At 57.8% G+C, this 22,116-nt stretch overlaps 1 protein-coding gene across 1 annotated transcript; it reads left to right on the top strand.

Moving 5' to 3' along the window:
• Nucleotides 1–568: 568 nt before the first annotated feature.
• On the top strand, nucleotides 569–21,899 carry FOXO6 (forkhead box O6). The gene is made up of 2 exons (XM_084786223.1): nucleotides 569–1,735; nucleotides 19,773–21,899. Exons 1-2 carry the CDS (start codon nucleotides 1,322–1,324, stop codon nucleotides 21,036–21,038), a joined length of 1,680 nt encoding a protein of 559 aa, XP_084642349.1. The 5' UTR covers nucleotides 569–1,321; the 3' UTR covers nucleotides 21,039–21,899.
• Nucleotides 21,900–22,116: the final 217 nt, after the last annotated feature.

Below are 22,116 nucleotides of genomic sequence, written 5' to 3'. Positions count from 1 at the left end.
CAGACTGGAAGACAGTGGTTTGTAAAATGGGGTCCCTAGTGCCTATTATGAGCTTGCTAGAAATGTGCAGCCTCCGCCCCAACACAGACCCGCCGCCAGAAACTCGAGGGTCGGGGTTTAGGGTTCTGTTTTAATACTATGCGGGATAAACCCTGCCATACGTTGAACTTTGAGAACCAAGGCTCTAACATTGTGCTTGCAACCTCCATAAAAGCCCAGGAAGCCCCATTTGCATACAGAACAGGTAGGTTGTGGCAATGCCTGGCCTACAATCCAGGAATTATCAAACCATTTCTTTTCCCTAGACCGGTCTATGGCACAAAGAAGACGGCAGAGTTAGATCAACGCTTGGTCTGGCTGTTGGAAGAAAGACTTGGAAACGTCAAGGGTCTAGGAACAGAGGGCGGGGCATTTCTGGGGACGGTAGAAGGGGGAGGGACCAGTGTCTGGGCCCCGCCCCATTCCTGTTGCCCCGGGAAACCCCGGGTTGTAACAATAACCCGCTGACGCGCTCCTGGGAGGGATCCTTTGAAGGCTGTGGGCGGAACAGTCCCGCTGTGCACCAATGGGAGCACTCGGGATCCGCCCCCACGTCTCCCTCCCCGGGCCCGGCGGGGGGCGGGGCCGCGCCAGCCGCTTCTCGCCTGCTCCCTAGGGGGCGCTGTGGCGTTCGGGGCTTCGGCGGGGTCGCCCTTGCGGGAGCTCCGCGCCCCCAACAGTCTACAGGCGGGGCACCCAGTAAGCAAGGATTCCGCGGCCCTTGGCGAGCTCGCCCCGCCTCCTTCTGCGCCGGGCCCGCCCCGTCTCCGTCCCCCGCCCATTCCGAGGTGCAGCCGGCGCTGAGCGCGGCAGGCGCGGGAGCTGGCGCTGGAGCCGGAGCGGCGGCGGCGGCGGCATTCACCGGGCGGCGGCGGAGGGGGCTCTGGCACGGGCTCGGGCTCCGGCATGGTGCAAGCCAGCCTTGTCCCGGGAGAGCGGGGCCCGCACGCGGGACCGGTGCCCGCGGAGCGGCGGCAGCGGCGGTGGCGGTGTTGGCTGCGAGCACAGACAGGCGGCAGGTGCTAGAAGCCGGGCTGGGCGAGGTGTGTACCCGCTGGGTTCCCGGGCCGCCGCCCCCTCATTGCCTGGATCTTTGCCTCCCTCCGTGCACGCCAGTTCGTCCAGCCCCCTGCCTCCGCGCCCCGGCCGATGGCGCCCCGCGGTTGAGCCGGCGCCGCCAGGGACCCCTCCCGCGGGCCTCCCCGGGGCGCGCAGATCCCAGAGTCGCGCGCCCACCCTCCGCGGAGACTCCCTCCTTGCCTCGCCCGAGCCGGGCGGGACCATGGCTGCGAAGCTGCGAGCGCATCAGGTGGACGTGGACCCGGACTTCGCGCCGCAGAGCCGGCCGCGCTCGTGTACCTGGCCCCTACCGCAGCCGGACTTGGCGGGCGACGAGGACGGGGCGTTGAGCGCAGGGGTGGCCGAGGGCTCTGAGGACTGCGGGCCGGAACGCAGGGCGACGGCCCCAGCGATGGCCCCAGCGCCGCCGCTGGGCGCGGAGGTCGGACCGCTGCGGAAAGCGAAGAGCTCCCGACGGAACGCGTGGGGGAACCTTTCCTACGCCGACCTTATCACCAAAGCCATCGAGAGCGCCCCGGACAAGAGACTCACGCTCTCACAGATCTACGACTGGATGGTCCGCTACGTGCCCTACTTCAAGGATAAAGGCGACAGCAACAGCTCGGCCGGCTGGAAGGTGGGGCGTCTGGGCTCCGGGCAGGCCGCAGGGAGGGGGGCTTTGGAACACCCCTAGGGGTCATGGAGTGCGCGCCCAGGGCGTGGGGCAGGCCGGTTGACAGGCGGGGGCGTGCTGGCAGCAGCTGTGTTCATTCACTTCCCTTAGGAAGGATTCGCGGGATTGGAGGTCTGGTAGGGTGACAAGGCATGCCTTTTTGAGGCATCCCAAAGGAATATCCCTAGCCTGTCCTTGAGGGCATAGTAGCACAACTCATATCCAGGCCATGGATACTGGGGAGCCCCCTTTGCTTTGTGTGACTTGTTTTACCCTCTCCACCAGGATACCCGCTTTAACGAGCTGGAGTCATGACCTGGGGCTCCTGGCTGCTTTCCCCTCCCAAATCTCCCCTGCCCTTCCTGGAGCCGGCCCCATGGTGAAGAGTGCTAACAGACCGTGGGTCCACAATTCTTTCTGTGGTGTCAAGAGTTCATCCTGGAGCACCAACTAGTCTGGGTGAAAAGCATGGCAGGTCACCTGAGATGAGTTCTTCACGGGGCAGGTGTTGTCAGCCCCTTCCTGGTATAGCATGGGGGTGGGTGCCTAATGATCCCTGCTAGCACTTGAGGGAAGGGTGTTGAGGCGCGTGGGGTGGGGTGGGGGTGGGATGGGGGGGTGTCCATCTCTACCCACTCTAGGAAACTTATCTCCCACCTCCCTGGCTTTCTGGACCCAGATGCGCTTAAGGAGTGGGGTACCCAAGGGAGTCCTCAGTGGCAGGCAGTGGAAAGGGGAGAGCCATCTTAAGAGAAGCCTTAGATGGGGGCTTCACTGGATTGTGTCTTCCGGATCCAGCTCCTCCTCTGGCCATCTTGTTGGGAGATGGGGCTAGCTTATGCGGTTGAGGGTGAGGAGGCTTGAGGGCACCCCTTGTGGGAGGAGGAGCTGCTATGAGGAAAACATGCCCGTGCCCAGAGATGAGGCTGTACAGGGTGACTGGCATCGAGGTCTGAAGAGAGGAGCAGGGGCTATGGCTGTGGGCAGCTCTAGGTGTGCTTGGCTGCACTGTCCTGATCTGGGAGCCCGTAGCTCTTAGCATGGCCGTATCCTGGCATTTCCTTTGGCTCCCCTTGACCGTTATGGGGCAGGGACACAGGACAGAGAAGTAGACTCGAGTCACATCCCACCCACTCCCCAGTCCCCTGCAGCTCAGTTCCCACCAGATCACAACTTCCTCTCAAAGTGTGTCCTGCCCTTGGGCTTGTTCCCCCACCCCCACCCCCTTTAATTTCCTGAGCCCACCTTCCACTCCTTCCTGGAAGCGTCCTCATTATCCTCAGGGGCACAGAGTCTCAATGCCTCCTCCAAGAAGCCTTCCATAACTCTTGCTAGCTTGCTAGCTAGCTCAGGACTCCTCATCTTTTTTTTTTTTCCAGCCCTGAGGCAGGCATCGTAGGTCAGTCATGTCTGTGTTGCTCCCCTCTCTTTCCCTCCATCACCTTTGAAAGACAGTGTCAGTGTCAGGACTGTTCTGTACCCACAAACACCTTACAAGGAGTCATCAGTGTGTGTGTGTGTGTGTGTGTGTGTGTGTGTGTGTTGAGAGTAAACACTTGGGTAGATGGTAAAGAAAGATTGCTAGGACCAGAACAGATGAGGAGGGCTTCCTCTAAGAGGCAGAGCTCCAGCAGGTTTGCATGGCTGGAGGAGACTGGGAAGAGACGAGGAGCAGGGACGTGAAGCTGGAAGCCAGGAGACAGCAGCAGTTCACTGAGCAAGCACGTTGGGGCCAAGCTCCATGCCAGGCTCCTCCTGTTTCTATAAAGCCCTCAGTAGTCCCTGAGCTGGGTTTTTAACTATAACCATGCCTAGGGGAGGACTCTGAGGCCCAGTGCACAAGAGTCAGCAGCCCTAGGTCCCACGGCTGGAAAGTGGGCAAGCTGGACTCCAACCCAGGTGTGCCACCTGTCTAGGTCCCACACCATTGGGACCTGTTCTTGCTGGTACTCCTGAGAGTGAGGTGCTGGATGGCTTTGAGCGGGGACGAATAGAAACCTTAGACCATGGTGGCAGTGTGCCTGGAGATAATCGAGCCCCGTGAGTTCATTTCTCAAACTGTGAGGCTGGGGCCCTGGGAGGTCATAGGGCTCTCTCTCTCTCTCTCTCTCTCTCTCTCTCTCTCTCTCTCTCTCTCTCTCTCTCTCTCTCTCTCTCCTCAGGGTGTCACAGAGAAGTAGCAGCTCTGGGCAAGGACCCAAGTCTCTTGTCTGCCCACTGAATGCAGTTCCCACCACACCACATGGTTGGGGGACACACTGGCTCTCCCTGTTTTGCACTCCCAATGCTGGCCTGGGGTCCTGAGAGAGCGGCCCCAAGCTTGGACTCCTGGCAGAAACCACCTAGACTCCATCCTCTACCTCCTCAGAGGATGCCCCCTTTTAGCCTTCCGCTTTCCCAGGGTGCCTCCTTTTTCTCTCCTTCCTGGAACTTCCTGCCCTTGAGCCCCTTCTGGCAACTCCCAGTCAGTTCCTCCAGAGGCCTGGAGGAGGAGCTAGCTCCAACTCTCAGTTAATCTCAGCTTGACCAAGGCTGGGAACACCTCAAGGGTCGGGGCTGGGGATCCATTATCCCCTCATCCATGTCATCCTCCACAAAAGTGTTGCCCTTGAAACCCTGATGTAGGCCAAACCTTGATTCCATGTGTGTGGTGGGAAGTGCACTCTGACCCCTTAAGGGACCCAAGTTCTTGGCCCCCACCTTCAGGAGGCATTGCTCTGAGCAGCTCCCACATGCGGACCTTGTGGTTTGAGACAGGAAAGGCTGGTGGGTGGAGCAAGGAGCTGGGGAAAGTGGCCTCCGTATTCTAGGGAGTCAGATGTTCCCTCACAGAGGAGGTGGCTCTTGATCTGGCCTGTCTTCTTGGTTAGGGGAAATTAGGGAGATAGTTTTGTGAGGGGGTGGGGGTGGGGGGGAAGGAAATGACTGCCATGGTCCAAGGCGGAGGGGAGGGGGTGTGCCTGGTGGATTTGGAGGTGCTTTACAGTTGCAGGCCAGGACCTGGGGTTCTCAGGCTTGCAAGAAAGTGGTCCTGGGAAGGTGGCGTGGTCACCTCCAGAAGGGAAGGGCTGGTGTACTGAGCGTTTGCCCTTAAGTTCCATCTGTGATGAGAAAAGGGGTCCCAGTGCTGTAGAGGACAACAGATTCAAGGTACCCAAACCAGACAGAGGCCTGGAGAGTTAGGACTCCTTGGGATGCCTCCAAAAAGGGCCTAGTCCCATTCCTTTTGGGGTGGGGGCTTGGCCAGGAGCGTAGTGGTTCTAGAGTTGTGGCTCAGAGTAGAACCTCCCAACCCTTCTCAGCTGCTCCACAGGACCCATGTTCCCTTGGCCTTCGCTTCTTACGGGAAGCCTTCCTGGCTGCACTGTCCTGCTGTGCCTTCCTGGACCGGGACTCTGGAGTTGTTCAACTCCTTTTGTGTTTCCTGGCTGCCAGTCCTTGGGGAGCTCCCAGGCCAGGCCTGGGCGCCTCCCATTTCTGTCCCTAGGCCCAGAGGGGAGGAGCCCAGTGGATAGGGACTTCCCCTCTCCCTAAAGGGCTGGAGCAGCTTAGCTGCTGTGGGGTGGAATCAGAAGGCGGGTGCTAGCCCCATCTGGCCCTGGGCTTGGCCCTGTAAGTTGCAGGTGGAGTCCGGGCTTGAATGAGGGGCTGATCCCAGAGGCCAGCAGCAAGGTCTTGCTCCTGGCGCTGAGCAGCGGTTGGGGGAGTAAGCTCCCCCTCCCCCCAGCCCGCTCCAACAGGGCGCCTTCCCCCTCCTTTGTCCTCGGGGATCCCCGGCCCCAAGGGCTTGTGGGGGTGCGGGAGGAGGCGGTGTGAGTCCCGATTGGGGAGGGGTGTCCTCACCCCCCTCACTGCACTAGTGAGGGGCTGGCAGCTGCCCGCCTCCTGGGCACAAGCCCGTGCCAGCCGCTCCTGGCACAGTTGCTGGCACGCCCGGCAGACTCCCACGGCCACCTGCTCACACCCACCCACGAGCTCTGGCGCGCTGCGGGCCCTTCCGGCTTCCCGGGCCTCCCGGCGCCCCTCCCCCGACGCTATGCCCAGACCCCCCTCCCCAATTCTCAGCTCCCCTTAGGCCGGCCCTATGCGACCCAGGCCCCCACCCTGCACAAGTTGGGGATCTCTCGAGGCAGGGCTGCTAGGGGCCTCCAGGGTGGCCGCGCCGCGGGAGAAGTGGGGGCCGAGAGGCAGCAGACAGACCGACAGACAGGGTGAGGGCCCCGCCTGCCACCTGGCGCCGCTCCAGCGGGACGGTGGCGGGCAGCGCCGTGCCAGGCAGTAATTGCAGACAGACTAATTTAAAGAGATGAGACGGTTATTTTTAACTCGCGTTAAGGTAATGAACGGCGCGGGGGGTTTGTGGGTTCGAAAGTTCAGCGCCCTTCAGCGCCCATTTAATGCGGGTTGGGGGCTCTCTGCAGACCTTGAGGGCTCAAGCCTCCGGACTTATTTGTCCAGGGGAACTGAGGGACTGAGAAGCAGGGAGGACCTGCCAGGGGACAGGCTAGTGAAAGGACCCATGCACCAAGCACATGTCCCACCCACTGCCCCTCCTAACCATTCTCACTACTGCCCTCTTTCCAGATGCTGTAAGTGACTTGCCTTGGGGTCACACACCTAGCAAGTACCAGTTCCAAGTGGTAGAACCCAATTCTAGCCCTGAAACAGCAGGGTAGGGCTAGCGGTTCCTTATTTCTTCTTGGGAAGGGTTTGGGTTTGGAAAGGGTTGGGGCGCTTTCCTGCAGCCCACCATCTCCCGATTTTGAGTGCCACCACCTGAGGTTCAGGGCCTGTCTGGGCCTTGCTAGGGCTGTGGGGTGGTCAGGAACTGTGAATGACAGTGAGCCTCGGTGCTTCCCTGACCTCGCAGCTGACTCACCAGCCCCTCCCTAAGCCCGCCTTTGGGCCTGCCTCCCACTTAGGGGCTGAGTGACTGGGACACAGGGGAGTGTGGGGCTGACCCCTCCTCATGAGGGCCCTCTCCCCGTCCAGGTCAGACTTTGGGTCACCCAAGAAGTTGAAGGGTGTGAGGCTGGGTGCCAGCCTCCCTTCGTCCCCTCTAACACATTCCCCTGTTGGGACTGCCATTCAGTGGCAAGACACACCCTGGACAGGCTTGTCTTAGCATCCCCAGCAGGTCCCTGAAGCATCACCCACTGTGTCCGGGTGGAACACTTTGTGGTCCCCTGGAGTCAGGGCTAGGTAAAGTCCGACAGAGGCCCTGTGTGGGGAACATGATTCAGAGCGCGGGAGCTGGAGCGAGTCCTCCCTCTCTCGTTCTGGTCCTCAGTGTCCTCCTGTAAGTCCAGAGGACCTTAACGCGGTCTCTGGGCCCCTTCAGTACTGTGGCTCACAAACCTTTCGGTGCTAGGAGCTGAGAGGTTCACGATCCCGAAAGGGCTTCTCGATGGTGGACACCTATGAGTACGGGTGTGGATTGTCTTGAACCCAAGCCTCCTACTTAGAGATGCCTGCTCTACTCAGTACCCAGGTGGCAATCATTCTGCTAGCTAGCACAAGGGAGTGTTCACGACAGCCCCAGCTGTCCCCAGAGCAAGCAGATGGGGGCGCTCAGGGTGTTGGGTGGGCATTAGCTTGGGATCTAAGGGCTTAAGGAGGGTGCTTTGGGGGGGGGGACAGCTGGATCTGGAGCACCCCCCCTTTTCTTGGCACCCCGGTTACCATGGAAACCCACTCCTGTTTGGGAGGGTTTGGCTGTTTTCTGTCTCTCCCCACCCCCCAACCCATATGTGGAGGTGGGAGGGGGCCAGGTGGTGTGTGTGTGTGTGTGTGTGTGTGTGTGTGTGTGTGTGTGTGTGAGGCCTCCCACACCCTACCCCCAGGGCCTTTCTCTTCACTGAGAGAAACCTTCCTGGTCTCTAAGGGGCCTGCCTTTTTCGGGAGGGGTGGGGAGGAGAAGAGAATCTGGGTGCTAGGCAGTCAGCCTTACCTTATCATTTGCACAAGTTCTCCCATTTCATCCTTTTAAAAATCCTGCCAGGTATGCAGGTATGCCAGGCACAGCTGGGAGAAGGCAAAGCCCGGAGTTAGATGCAGACCTGTCTGTTTCTGCCACGTTTCTCCCACTGCTGGTGCTGTCTCAGTCCCACAAAGTAGCCAGTCTTCCTGCTCCACCATCTTCAAGATCTGTTTTAGAACACTAAGGCTCCTCAGCTCCCGCTGGAAGCCAACCAAGCCGGAACTACTCTGGGTCCCCTGGGCCCTCTGCTGGACTTGTCCAGGTCCCACCTCCCATCTGTGGATCCTGCCACCTCTATGCTCAGGCACCCCTCACACTGAATTTCTAGCCCACACCCACTGCCATTGTCACATGCCTACCAAGGCAGCTGTCCTTGGTCGATCCCTTGGGATACCCTTCAGGGGAGGGAAAAAAGGCCAGGGTGCTTGAGTATTTTGATGGAAGTCACCACCATCCAGGTGGTTCTGGAAGCCGACACATCTCCTTGAGGATCTTTGCCTAAATCCTTAGCTGTCCACAGGCCTGTCTTGTCATCAGAGAGTCCCCAGAAGCTTCCACCAGCATACTTTCCAATTGCCATCTCCATTCTTTGGACATGGGCTCTGAAATCTGTATTTTAACAGGTCTGTCTGATGACTAGTCATTCAGAAGCCGCTTCTTAGAGATGATGGCGGTCCAGGCTCCCAGCCTTCTCCTACCCACCCGTATGCACTCCCTGGCCATCAGCTTCGTCTCTAAGCCACTTCCTAGTTAAGCCCACGCTCAGCTCCCTCCCTGCTACCCTAGGGACTTGGACCTTGTGGCACCAGTTTCAGTGGACTGAGCTCCTCCTGCCCCAGCACCTCGTCTATTGCAGGCATCAGAATCACCCTGTCTATGACGTGGTTGGCGAGACAGGAGCCACAGCCGGCACTGGCACGTGCTGCTCCTGCCAGCCTTTGATGCAGGACGGACGGAGGTGTTGGAGGCTGATGCACAGAAAGCTCTCTGGGTTTGGAGTGTGAAGACAGTGACAGTCACACACCCTGTTCTAGCTAGTTCCCCACAGGTGGGAGAGAGAACATCTGTACAGCCCAGCTCTGTCTGTCTATCCTTGGGATGCCTAGTGTGGTGCTCCAGGCCCAGCCCCCACCCCTTGTCAACCTTTCCTGCCCGCTTCAGTCCTCTGACGCTCGCTTTGGTCACCTTGAACTTCTAGATCTGGGATTCCACCTGCCGTGTGCCAACGCCTAATACATTCTCTCACTGAATTTTCACAGTTGCTTTATGATACTGCTCTTGTGGCTGTCTATCCCACTGGCAGATGAGAAAACTAAGAAAGAAATCAGGAGGTTTCAACTATGTGTGGCACCACTGGAATGCCCAGGGCTGGTTTCACCCTGATCCAGCACTCTGGCCAAGCCATTCCAAGCTGGCTTTCAGCTCCTGCCACTGCCTTTGTGCTCCCCCTTGAAGTTTGGCCTCGGGGCTTCTAGCTTGGGGGGGGATGGGCCCTGATTCCAGGCTGCCTTTCCCAGACAGACAGACAGACAGACAGACAGACAGACAGACAGTGCCACAGAGGCAAGGGCAGGGCAGTTTCCTGTTTCCCACGCTGAGGGTACTGTAATCCAAGGCTACACCGATGGGCACCTGCTATGCAAAGCTGTCAGGACTCATGCTGACCTTGAGGGCCTGGGAGAGCAAGCTTGAAAAATGAAGACACAAAGAGCCTGGCTCTGAACAAGCACTGTCAGGGCAGGCAGGGCAGGACAGAACATCAGATCATCGGCTGTGGGTGTTCAGAGGCAGGGAACCAGAGGGAGCCAAGCCCCTGGGGTTCTTTGGGGGAAACCCAGTAGGGGTAGAAGCTGGAAACACAAGAGTGGCTTGGGGTGGCAGGCAAGCTCAGGCTCCAGAGCTGGCACTCCTGTGGGAGTGGGAGATGGGAGGACACCAGCGGACACGTCGCTCAAGAGTGACTTGCGGGGCAAGACTAGCGGATGAGCCTGAGTTAGGGTCCAGATGGCAGGCTGAGCTCTCTGTGACCAGCCCACCATGCTGTAAGACTCTCTGGTGAGTCTGGCTGGGTTGTGTGTGAGTAAGGAGCTTGGGAAGCCAATGGCGCCAGGGGAGCCTAGCTCTGCTTTCCCTCTGTAGAGCCCTGGGCGGCTTCAGTCTCAGTTTCCGCCTCTACAAAACGGGATGGCAGGCCTATGTCTGAGCTTTCTTAGAATTTCAGGAAGGATGTCTATAAAGTCCCCAAGGAGTTTTAACCGAAGGCCACTACTCTTATTCATTGCTCTATGAGGAAAAGGGTTGCTTGCCAGTAGGCAGAGCTCCCTGTGCACGAAAGGTAGGTGTGTGTGTGTGTGTGTGTGTGTGTGTGTGTGTGTGTGTGTGTGTGTGTGTTAGAGGAGTCCCCCCTCTATCTTGGTCCCTGAGTGCAACATGTAAGAATGTTGGAAACCCAATCTCCTTCCTGCCCTTAGTTTGGTCCATTGCTTTTGAGTCTTTTGAACCTTCCTTGTAGCCTTGGGAGGCACAGAGAGATTTAAGGCTCTGTGTGTGTGTGTGTGTGTGTGTGTGTGTGTGTGTGTGTGTGTACGTGTCTATGTGTGTGTCTGTGTGTACATGTGTACACAGGTGGGCTATGTGTATGGAGACCAGGTGTTGATGTGCTGTTCTTTCTCTATTGCTCTCAGCCTTATTTTTTGACGCAGGGTCTCTTAGTGAATCCGGAGCTCTCGGTTTTACCTAGACTGGCTGGCTGGGGAACACCAGGGCCTACTTGTCGCTGACCCCAAACACTGGAGTTATGGCCGTGTGCTTCCACACTTGGCTCTTACACGGATGCTGAGGGGCGGAGCGCAGGGCCTAGCCCTTGTGCAGTAAACACTTCACCCCCAGCCCCAAGGATCCTCTTTTTCACAGATAAGAAACCACTTGTCCAAGGCAATCCTCACGCCTGGGGCTGCTTGTTCCTGGCATATTGTATTCTCTTTTCCCCCACTGCCAGGCTGTGTGACCTCAGGCAAGACCGCTGCCACCCTGGCTGCTGGTTCTCCTCCTCCAACAATCTGGGAAGCTTAGAGGCCTCCTCCTTCTCCCGCCTGTCCCCTCCTCTGTCCTCAGCTGGCCTTGCCACCACCTCCTCTTGTAACCTGAGCTGGGCCTTGGGGAGGAGGGGCTTGCCCTCTGCCAGAGGCACCTGCCAGCTAAGCAGATGTGAAGACAGAGGCCCCAGCAGGGAGAGTGAGGACTTAAAACCAGCCAGGCCAGGGGACTGGGGCAGCCACACTTAGCACACCCAGCCCCGGCCTCTGGCCTCTGGCCCTGGAGCTCACCCAAGCACTTGTTCACTTTTTCAGTGGACAGTTGTGGCGCCCCAGTATGTCCTGAAGGACCTCTGAGGCTTCAGGAGGAGACAGGTGGCAAATGAGGTTGCTGCCCTTGTCTGGGTGGGCTGCCCTGGACTCTTGGAGCTCCTTGTCATGGAAATAGAGGGCCAAGGGCAGCCCCTAGGGGCAAGGCCAGTGTCTGTGCGGGTGGCTGTGCCCCTGGGAGAGCAGATGGTTCTCCTGGCACCATGCCTGCTCCTCCTCTTTCTCTCCCAGGAGCCAGCCTGCAGGGCTTGGGCACAGCTGCTAGGCCTTCCCCAGAGCTGGGCTCAGGGATAGGGCTGAGTGAGGTCACTGCAGCTGCTCCCAAGGCCTGGGCAGAGGAGCAGGGAGGAGCTGCCTGCAGATAAGAGAGGTGATCAGACTAGAGGGGTGCCATGCCAAGTCTGAGTGGCTATGTAGTTAGGGGTTCCGGGGATGGGCAGCCGAGCTAGTTAATCAGCCCCACTTCTGTTCCAGAAGAACCCTGCAGCTTCTGCCTGGCCTAGGCTTCTCCGTAGAGCAGTGGTTCTCAACTTTCTTAATGGTGTGACCCTTTAAAACAGTCCCTCATGTCGTGGTGACCTCCAACCATAAAGTTATTTTGTTGCTACTTCATAACTGTAGTTTTTCTACTATTATAAATTGGACCGTAAATATCTAATATTCAAATCCCAAAGGGGTGGCAGACCACAGGTTGAGAACCACTGGTTTGGAGGCATCTCAGAGCAAGGCCTCTGGGTTGGCACTTGTGAAATAATGATACAAGGCTCAGAAGGTTGGCTCAAAGACTTGGTGACATAGTCATAACATACAGTGGTGATAAAGTGATGCTATTTAATATATGGTGATCTTACCCAGCATGGTGATCCTATTAGCACTGGGGAAACTGAGGTAGGAAGACTGTGTAGCCAGGCTATATACTGAGACCCTGTTTCAAGGGGGAAAAAAAGTAGTGTTTTCCCCCTAATTATGCTGAATTCTCCTGAGGAGCCAGGAAGCTAGCTGCGAGGAAGGGCACAGGAGGCTGTGGTAGCAGGAGCCCCTGGGGAAACCAGTGCCAAAGAGGAGGCTCCTGGTAGCTGGTGGCAGGGTCTGAGGAGCTGCTCAATGGAATCTGCACTAGAACCGTACTACTGAGGGGTCCCTCCTTCCTGCACACTTCCTGTGGTCCCCACAAACTTCAGTGGAGGAGACAGACTCGGGGACAGCTGAACTCCAGTCTGCAGTTAGCACGGCTGTGGGGAGGTCAACTGTCTGCGAGCCTTGTGGGAAGGTTCAGAAGGGGCTCAGAGCAGGCCTGGGTGGAGAAATAGAGCCTGTGGGGTAGGGAGGGAGGGAGGGAGGCACAAGAACATGGGAGCAAAGCGTGCAGAGGCACCAGGAGTGGACATGCTGCTTGGAAGCCCAGTGAGGTCGGCTGGTTTGGGGAACATGGTCCTTGAGTATCTGTCTGGAGTTGTACCCAAGCCCGAGGCTGCCGGTCAGGGGGTGAGCTTGGACTCCTGCTGCTGGTTCACCCAGGCTGGTTAAGCCATCTCTTTGTGTGTGGGGGGGAGAGAATAGGGTTGTGTAGTCTGGCTCTTGACTTCATGTCTTGTTTCAATATTTGGTTTGTTCTGGACCCTGGCTGCCCACTGCTGCTCCACTGATGACCCTAAGCCCACTTATGGGCACCTGTAGCCCTTTGCCCTTTTACCCCTCCTCCATAGCAGACCTTAGTACCCATGATTTGCACATGGCCTTCAGATCCTGACGTCATCTACCAGGAAGCCTGCCTGGGCTGAACATCCCAACTCCACCCCCAGACAAAAGGGCAAGTGTCCCCCCCCCCCACCCCTCACCCCCGGAGGCTGTAGGTTTCTCTGACTCAGATGTGTGCTCCTGGAAAGCTGGGGCTTCTAGGAATAGAGGGATGGGCAAGGCACAGGAATGGCACTGTCCCTGGGGCTCTGAGCTGCGAAGGATGAGAGCTGGATCTGTGCAGTGAGAGCTGGGGGTGTAGCAGGGAGGTCAGAGACCCACAGGTGCTCTCCAAAGCACTGAGGCTGGAGCTCGGTCCGTCATTGTTACTGTCATACAGACAAGGTTAGTCTCCTAACCCGGGGGGGGGGGGGTCGAGGCTGAGCTGAGGTTTTGCCTGTGATGGAGCTTGTGGGGGCATCTACACCTGGTGGTGATGGGTGGGAGAATGGAAGATCCAGGACTGAACTCACCATCTTGGAATCCCCCCAGGGACCAGGGAGAGCAGAAGACAGTGCCGGGTTGGTGGTAGGCAGTGGGTAGGGAGTTTGTATGTACTGTCTTTGATGAAATCCAGAAAAGCCTGGGCTTGTGAGCCAAGATAGGGATGGCGACTGGGATGGGCAGCAGAACAGTGACCCCTGCCACAGTAGGGGCAGAGTGCGGAGAACGTAGGCTTTGGGAGCTAAAGCCGGGACACCTGAATCTGGCTTCCTCACTTCCAGCTTTGGGAGTTCAATCCAGAAGTCATTAAACTCACCAGAGCCTCTTTCCGCGCCACCGCCCCCCCCCCCCCTTTTTAAACTGGTGATCTTGCCTACACCTGGCATGTAGTAAGTGACACTCTTCTCCTGCCGCTGTCCTGGAGGCACATGCCAGCAGCATCCCTGAGCTGAAGCTGGCTCACACTTGCGCACACTTCTTTCCGGTTCGGTCACTCTGTGACGTCACACTGGCAGCTTCACCAGGCTGTGATGGGAGGGATCCGTGCCACAAAAGCAGTAACAGCTATACAAATCAATCAGCTGGCTGTCCCTCCTCCTGGAGAGCTGCTGGTTAAACATTTACCAGCTTACCACTGAATGTGCCCTGGCCCCCAGAGGGCAGCCTGGGTGTGTGTGGGGGTGTGGGGGGTGGGGATCACAAGACCACAGCAGGTGTATGGAAGTCCACATCCCAGAATCCACTCTGCTGGCTCTCTATTGTCCTGGTGGGGGGGGGGCAGGGGGTGTGACACGGAATGACAGATGAGATAGTGGCGGACCTCTGGTTAAGTCAAGCAACTTCAAAAGCAAAGTCCATAGGCCCCCTTTTGGTCTGAGGGGAAAAAAAATTGCACATAGTTGAGGCATCGCGCGGCCCCTTGCAGGCAGGGACACCAAATGAGGGGACAACGGATCTCTCTTCTTTCCACTCATCTTTGGCCCCCACCCCACCCCCCAACCCCTCTGCTCAAACCTGGCAGGTCCTGGCTAGAGAAGTAAGATTGGATGAGGTTGAGCTGTTGGGGGAGTGAAGCTGTGCTTGAAGGAGAAATGAGGTTGTACCGGGAGATAAATGAGGTGGTACCGTCAGGGGGATGGAGTGTACTTGTAGGAGCGATGACGTCCTGCTGGATCAGCTGGGTTGCACCACCAGAGAACACAGCCACACCACAGGAGGAAGGAGCGTGTCCGACGCGGAGGATAAATGAGGGTGTCTCGCTGGATAAATGAGGGGCCCCGTCAGGTGAATGGAATGCTGTTAGCAAATGAGGTTGTACTTGCTGGATAAATGGGACCGGTGTGCTGGATAAATGGGGTTGTGCTGTCAGATGAATGCATTACTGCTCGTGGGCGAAAGGGTGTCCTGGGAATAGATGAGGGTGTCCTGATGGACAGATGGGCTGTCACAACCAGATGGATCAGACCTTATCCGCTCAGGAGGCACCAAGGTTGAGGTCATTCTGACCCTCCGAAGCTCTTGGAAGTGTCTTCTGGGCTAGGGGAATGGTGCAGCGGGTATGAGGCAGCCTGGGGCAATCTGAGGGCAGCAGCGGTGGGGATCCCTTCCTCAGGGTGCTGGGGAGCCTGTCCTTCCTCCCCACCACGGTGGACCTGACTCTTCCCACATCCCTACTTGCATCTCTTTCTATCCTGAGTTTGCTTCCTAACCCGGTTCAAAAAAAAAGTCCTATTGTGTGCCAGCCAGGGCTAGTTCCCTCAGATCCACCTACAACCCGGTATTGTATGTGTGTTATCTCTTATTCCTTCATTGAACAAACTTTTAAGTGCCTAGTATATGCCAAACACACAGAGGACAGAAAAAAATGGGGCGGGGATGGACATCACTACCTTCACACAAATTCTAATATAAGGACATCAGGCAGTAAGACATGACCGATAAATTATACAGAGGCTCACCCCCAATGCATGGCCACAGATGTGTTTCTGATTACAAAATTCCTTTGGCTTTTGGGATATTTGCATAGACCTTGAGCATCCCTAACTCACAAATCTGAAAGCTATAACTTAAAAGTTGGCAGGTTTTGGAGCACTTACAGATACGGGATTTTCAAGTTAGTGTTCATTAAGTATTCATTTCAACCTGTGTTCAACCGAGAAGGTGATAGCCTTAGAAAAATTTAGACTCAGGAAAGGGAGGATGAGAGAGCTCTGTGAGCATCTAGGGGGAAGGGCGTCTGGCCTGGCAGGTTGGAGACAGAGGAGGGAATATGTGGAGGGTGACACCTGAGAGGTCATGGAGGGTGTGTGGGCTGTGACTGGGCCTTTGTTCATGGTGGGTAGGGAGGAATCTCAGGTGGTTAAGCCTTGCTGTGTGAAGATGCTGCAGGGACACATAGCTGGCAAAGGAACTGGAGCTCCAAAGCACATTGCCCCAGGGTTGTACCATTCGTGTGTGTGTGTGTGTGTGTGTGTGTGTGTGTGTGTGTGTGGTGCATGTGCACATGTGCATGAGAGTGTGTGCTTATTCATGTGGTGTGTGTGTGTGTGGTGTGCGTGGGGTGTGGGTGTGGTGTGGATGAGTGTGTGGTGTGTGTGTGTGTGTGGTGTGTGCATGTGTGTTTGTGTGGTGTGTGTACAGGTGTGTATATGAGTGTGTATGCATGCACGTGGTGTATGTGTGTGTGTGTTGGAGCTGAAACTGGCATCGGGATTGAGTGCCAGAGCCCAGGCTCTTGGCCATATGCCATTCTTGTCAGACTCCTCCCCCTAGTGGGTGGGGCCCCAGGAGGATGCTCGCCCAGGCCCAGGCTCCGAGGAAGAATGGGGTAGGCACGAATAACCTGCTGTCCTTTCTTCTGCCCCTACATCATTTCCCTGGGGCCCCAGAGCAGGGAGGTCCTATCTTCCCTAGGAGACTGTGCCAAGCCTAGATGTACATGTGGGATGTGGGAGGCTCCAGAACCTGAGCCCAGCTCTGGGCATCAAGGGAACTTGGGCATGCCTGGGCCGTGGCTGGTGGTGGTGGGTTGCTAAGCGACTCCAGGAGGGAGCCCTGGTTACTGCTGCCTGGCAGAGGCGTCTCCCTCTTCTGCCTCCCTCACCTCCTTCATGGCCTCTGGCCTCCCAGGAGGCCTCGTGGGTAAGCCAGAGTTGTCATCAGCGCTTGCCATTGGGTCTTCACTGGGAGCTCTGATTGGCATCAGGTGTCTAGGCCCTAAGGAGATATGCTGGGGTTCAGGGTATGGGTCCCTCTCAGGGACACAGCCCTGGTGCACATTTAGTACAGAGGCCAGCTTAGCAGTCAGAAACCTAAGTCTCCCCTCACTCAGTTCCAGGACACCTCTCTGGGTAACCCTGAGAAAAGCCTGGCACCTCTCTGAGCTCAGCTTCCCCATCCATCTGGCTGGCAGAACCCCTCTACAGGGCCTCATTCTTAAAGGTGTTGAGTGGGCAGGGCTTCCCCATGCTGAGGGCTTGAGTGTATAATGATTCACATTTGCATCCAGTTTCATTTACAGAAAAAAGAGTCCTACTTTGAGGCGGTGGGGGGGCGGGGAAGTTGCGAACTTCTAGATTAGACCATTTCAAAAACTGTCCAGTGTCAAACTGGAAAACTCCACAGCGTGCAACTGGCCCAGGCCTCAGTGTGTATAAAGAGACAGCCCTGAACAGGAGGATGGTTGTCCCCGACGTAAGACTGGGTAGAGTGGGTGGGAAGAGTGTGCCGAGTTGGGGGCCAGGAAGCCTGGGTGCTTATCCTATGACACCAAGTCCTGGGGCCAGCTTGGATAAATTCTTTCTTTTCCCTGGCCTGTGAGAGCCATGGCAAGAAGCTGGGGGCTTGAACTCCCAGCCTCCTGGCTGTGTCGGGGGGGGGGGGGGACACAAGGGGAGAAAACTGCAAGCTTTCATGGACCTTTACCAGGTTGAATGGGGGTATGTTTGAACCACATGCAAAGTTCTAAAAAGGAAGCCCAGAACTTGTAGGTAGTATTGACCTTGTGGCACACACGCACACGCACACGCACACCCAGCTTCCCACGTGGGCATCTCCTGTGTGGCCACACGGGGAGGGGGGGGAGGGGAGTTGAGGAACATGGGGAGTGCTGGCTTTCTAAGAGTCACCGCAAACCCCCTGACCTTCCCTGGCCTATGGCAGGATGGAATGTCCTCCACAAAGATCAACCTGAAATCCTGTTTGGCTCTGGGCCAAACAAGCTTTGTGACCTTGGCAACCCAATCTCCGAGCCACACCCTCCTCATTTGGAACTAAGGAACCCAATCCCTGACCCCGTGTGGTTTGGCATGATGAGTACACGGGAGATAAGCACTTAGGGCCAAATGGACTGGTACTATCTAGGTGCAGTTAGTTACCTGGCAGTGCCCTTCCTCTCCCCTTAGCACTCTGAGCCAGGCTGGCACATAAGGACATAAAGCAGTGTCGCCTGACGGACTTCCATTCCAGCAGGACTGGGGAGGTGGGAAGGTGGAGCCTCTGGCAAGGCAGATAGATAGTCCTAGGGGAAGAGACATGAGGCCTCCTAGGAACTGAACACAGGTGTGGAGGAGGGGCAAGGGAGCCAGGTGCATGGGCGGGATGCGGAAGGCAGTATCCACCTGAGGGAAACATCACTCCCTGCGGGTCTAGCTCCCCTCCAACAGGGCCCCAGGAGAAACCAGGCAGGGCAAGGCTGGCAAGCTCCAGCTGTTGCCTCCCAAATCCATAAAGTGCCATAGACAGTCAGCCTGGTGGAAAGCTGCAGTGATGGAGAGGTGATGGGTAGGAGAAAGGGTCTCTGGAGACTTGGGGGGGGGGCGGACATTAGGCAGGAGGGAGAACCCTGGCAAATTAGCGGTTAGGGTGTGCCTAGGTGGATTAAGCAGGTTAAGAGCAGGTCCAGGAGCCTGGGCAGAGCTGGAGTGGTGCCTGGCATCACTACCTAGCTGTGGGGCTGTGGGCAAAGTATGTCATGCCTCTGCCATGTGGTGGATGAGATAGGGTAATGTTGGTCTCCCTAGGTGGCTGGTGCCCAGCACAGTTTAAGTCTTGGTGTTCTGCTGAGTAAGGTAAGGTCTGACCAGACAAAGAGGTGTAGGAGCACCTGGGGTGTTCACAACCACCGAGCCACACCCATCGGCTCATGTAATGAGCCAACAGCCTTAGGAGACTGATAAAAAGCCAAGTGACCAAATAGCCAGGCATCCTGCCCAGTCCTCCGCTAGCCAGGCCCATGCTGTCTGCACAAACGGTGTCTGATCAGGAAGGTCAAGGCTACCAGAGGGAGCCCAACAGAAATTCTACACTAGGTTTTTGTGGAACTTAGGCTGGTGGAGCTGTAAACTCACAGTGTCTTCCTCTGTCCTCAAGGCAGGGCACTTCTGGTTGGCACAGTAGAAATTAAGATAAAGATATAGGCAGCGTGGCAGAGGAAAGGACAGGAGGCACTGAGGGAGAGCAGACAGACCTATGGAGCCTTATTTAAGCAAGCTTTGCCTGTTTGAAGCTATCTTCCTGACTGTAAATGGGAAATGTGTGGGTGATTAAAAGTCTCACAAGGAAGAAGTTTGGTGACAGAGGTGAGCCAGGTGGGTCAGAGGGACAGACAGCCTCTGAACAACTACAGGAGTAACTCTGAGGTCTCCTTGGTCAATCCTGGGCTTCTGGAGTTTACAGGAGCTTAGACGAGTTGGGGCGGGGGGGGGGCGGTGTCAGTCTCCAAACAGTCTCAAGCTTATAGGCTTATGCCTGTCTGGCTCTCCCCACCCAAGCGTGTTCTGCTTTCTCTGGCCAGGCCTTCCCACAAAGGGTTAACAGTCCTCTCTACCTGCAGTTGCATTTTAAAGACACGAAATTAAAGCAGGTAATTTATTCTCCCCACACACGAAAGAGCAATTAGTTCTAAACAGGGCTTAATCAGTCACCGCGAGATTGATTTCTGGAGCCCTGGGTTTTCGGGCTCCTGGCTCCATGCCAGGCTGGGGAGGGAGGGGGGCGGACAAATGAGCCGCGGCGGTGGCATGAGCCCTTACATAATCTGCTGGGGGGCCTCATAGTCTAGCCAGCCCCTCCAGAGGCTTGACTGATTTTGGGAGATGGGTTCCTGCTCCCCTGCTGAGGGGTGGCACAGGTTCAGGGTAGAGCTCAAAGTGGTCCACATCCCTTAAGCCTCAAGCCCCGCCCTCTGGCAGGATCTACATGGGAGGTGGGGCAGGACTGGAGAGGGCAAGGGCATGTTTGGGGTAAACGATAGTTATTCTGGATTTATCCAATGTGATACTCACACCTGCACTCTCTCTTCTTTTACCTCCTTTTACCCCAATTGATCCTTCTATTTCCTCCTGCTCTCCTCTAACTCCACCCGCCCCCCCCCCCCCGCCTCTTTTTGTCCCAATCTACCCATCACTTTCCCTCGATTCCCTTGGCTTCCTCACTTTCCTCTTCCCGTGACCCATGCCCGCATCTCCGGCCACAGAACTCCATCCGGCACAACCTGTCGCTGCACACCCGGTTCATCCGCGTGCAGAACGAGGGCACTGGCAAGAGTTCATGGTGGATGCTGAACCCTGAGGGCGGAAAGACAGGCAAGACCCCGAGGCGCCGGGCTGTGTCCATGGACAACGGGGCCAAGTTCCTGCGCATCAAGGGCAAGGCCAGCAAGAAGAAGCAGCTGCACCTGCCAGAGCGGAGCCCTGACGATAGCCCTCCAGGCGCACCGGCTCCAGGGCCCCTGTCCGCCTCGGCCAAGTGGGCCGCCAGCCCAGCCTCACATGCCAGCGACGACTACGAGGCGTGGGCTGACTTCCGCGGCAGTGGGAGACCCCTGCTCGGGGAGGCGGCCGAGTTGGAGGACGACGAGGCCCTGGAGGCTCTAGCACCGTCCTCGCCACTCATGTACCCAAGCCCCGCGAGCGCGCTGTCGCCTGCCCTGGGCGCTCGCTGCCCCGGCGATCTACCACGTTTAGCCGAGCTGGGAGGTCCGCTGGGCCTGCACGGTGGCGGCGTCGCCGGGCTACCGGACGCCTTGCTGGACGGCGCGCAGGACGCGTACGGGCCGCGGGCACGCGCCGGGACTCCGTCCTACTTCGGCAGCTGCAAGGCGGGCGCCTACGGTGGGGGCGGGGGCTTCGGGCCGCCCGCTCTGGGTTCTCTGCGTCGCCTGCCCATGCAGACCATCCAGGAGAACAAGCAGGCCAGCTTCGCGCCTGCCGCCGCGTCCTTCCGCCCCGGGGCTCTGCCCGCGCTGCTACCACCGCCACCGCCCGCGCCGAGGCCCGGCCCGCTGCTGGGCGCGCCCGGGGAGCTGGCGCTGGCTGGCGCGACCGCCGCTTATCCCGGCAAGGGAGCGGCCCCGTACGCCCCGCCGGCGCCCTCGCGCAGTGCCTTAGCCCACCCCATCAGCCTTATGACGCTGCCCGGAGAGGCGGGCGCCGCAGGCCTGGCCCCGCCGGCCCACGCCGCAGCCTTCGGAGGTCCGCCTGGCGGCCTCCTGTTGGACGCGCTGCCCGGGCCCTATGCGGCAGCAGCAGCCGGGCCGCTGGGTGCCGGGCCCGATCGTTTCCCGGCCGACCTGGACCTCGACATGTTCAGCGGGAGCCTCGAGTGTGACGTCGAGTCCATCATCCTCAACGACTTCATGGACAGCGACGAAATGGACTTCAACTTTGACTCAGCCCTGCCTCCACCTCCCCCGGGCCTGGCTGGGGCGCCGCCCCCTAACCAGAGCTGGGTGCCGGGCTGAGGGCCACCCCACGCAGTCTGGGTGCCCCGGTCCTGTCCCCAAGGGGCCTCTTGTCTTCCCATCCCGATGCCCGGGTCCCCACTCCCCCGACCCAGCTCCACGGGAGGATCCAGCTGGAGACATCCCCCAGAGCTGAGCGCAGAGGGAGATGGGAGGGAGCGGCTGGGACACCTTGCCATTCCTGCCTGAACTCCTAAGATTCCCCGCTGGAGCTGGAAGCCTGGGTGGGGTGATTGGGGTCCAGCTAGGTGGGAGTAGGGGAAGAGCGAGGCAATGCGGATGGCCCACTGTGGATGCTGACCCTGGAAGCCACCTAGGAGGTGGGGCAGGGGCGTTTCTGACTCTTCAGTTCCTATTGCTGGGCCCTTTGTGACGCTTAGGTCACCCAATTCCAATCTCATTCTCAAATGACACGTTCCCTCACTGGCCATAGCCCCACCACACAAAGCCAGCAACCCTCTCGTTCACACCTATCTTGGTCATCCATTCCGCTCAGTCCTCTGGTCCTCAGCTAACCCTCTGGGTCAGTCTCTCCCATCTTTAACCAGTCTCCGGCATCTCCTCTTTCCTGTCAGTCAACCCCACACCCCTGCAGTAATGGTCACCGCCTCTCCAGCGGGCCTCAGTTCCAGATCCATCCCCCAATTCGACACCCCTTTCTCCGTGCCAGTCCTGGCTCTTCTCTCCCATATTTATAAGTGTCCCGTCGGGGAGGGCGGTGGGTGCGGCGTCCCCGGCGCGTATCGTAGGCAGTGTACTGTGGCCGTGCCGTCAGCGTGTGCGTGTGCGTGTGTGCCGTGTCGAGGCCGTGTAGAGTGCATTGTACAGCATATTTTCATGAATAAAATTGTTTTAAATATTTCCCGCGCCTTGGGTTGGAGGGAGGGGGTGAAAGGGACAGTAGAGGGGGCGGGTGATGCCAGGGTCCTTTTGGCTGCAGCTTTTTGTCTGGGTGCATGGCCAGAGGTCTACTCAGCTGCACATTGGTTAAGCGCTTACTGAGTTCCTGATGCTGGGAAACGTCTTTGTGGAGTTCTGCACCTGCTCTTTTGGGTGTTTTTGGTTTTTAAACACGTGT

Source organism: Acomys minous (genome assembly GCF_964271855.1).
Source record: "Acomys minous genome assembly, chromosome: 6".
Classification (NCBI taxonomy): Eukaryota; Metazoa; Chordata; class Mammalia; order Rodentia; family Muridae; genus Acomys; species Acomys minous.
Note: the sequence above shows the minus strand (reverse complement) of the source record. Positions and strands in the feature narration are given on the sequence as shown.

Coding starts and splice junctions, on each gene's coding strand:
- FOXO6 (XM_084786223.1), top strand. CDS start 1,322: ATGGCTGCGAAGCTGCGAGCGCATCAGGTGGACGTGGACCCGGACTTC. Junction 1,736..19,772: donor ACAGCTCGGCCGGCTGGAAG/GTGGGGCGTCTG, acceptor CTCCGGCCACAG/AACTCCATCCGGCACAACCT.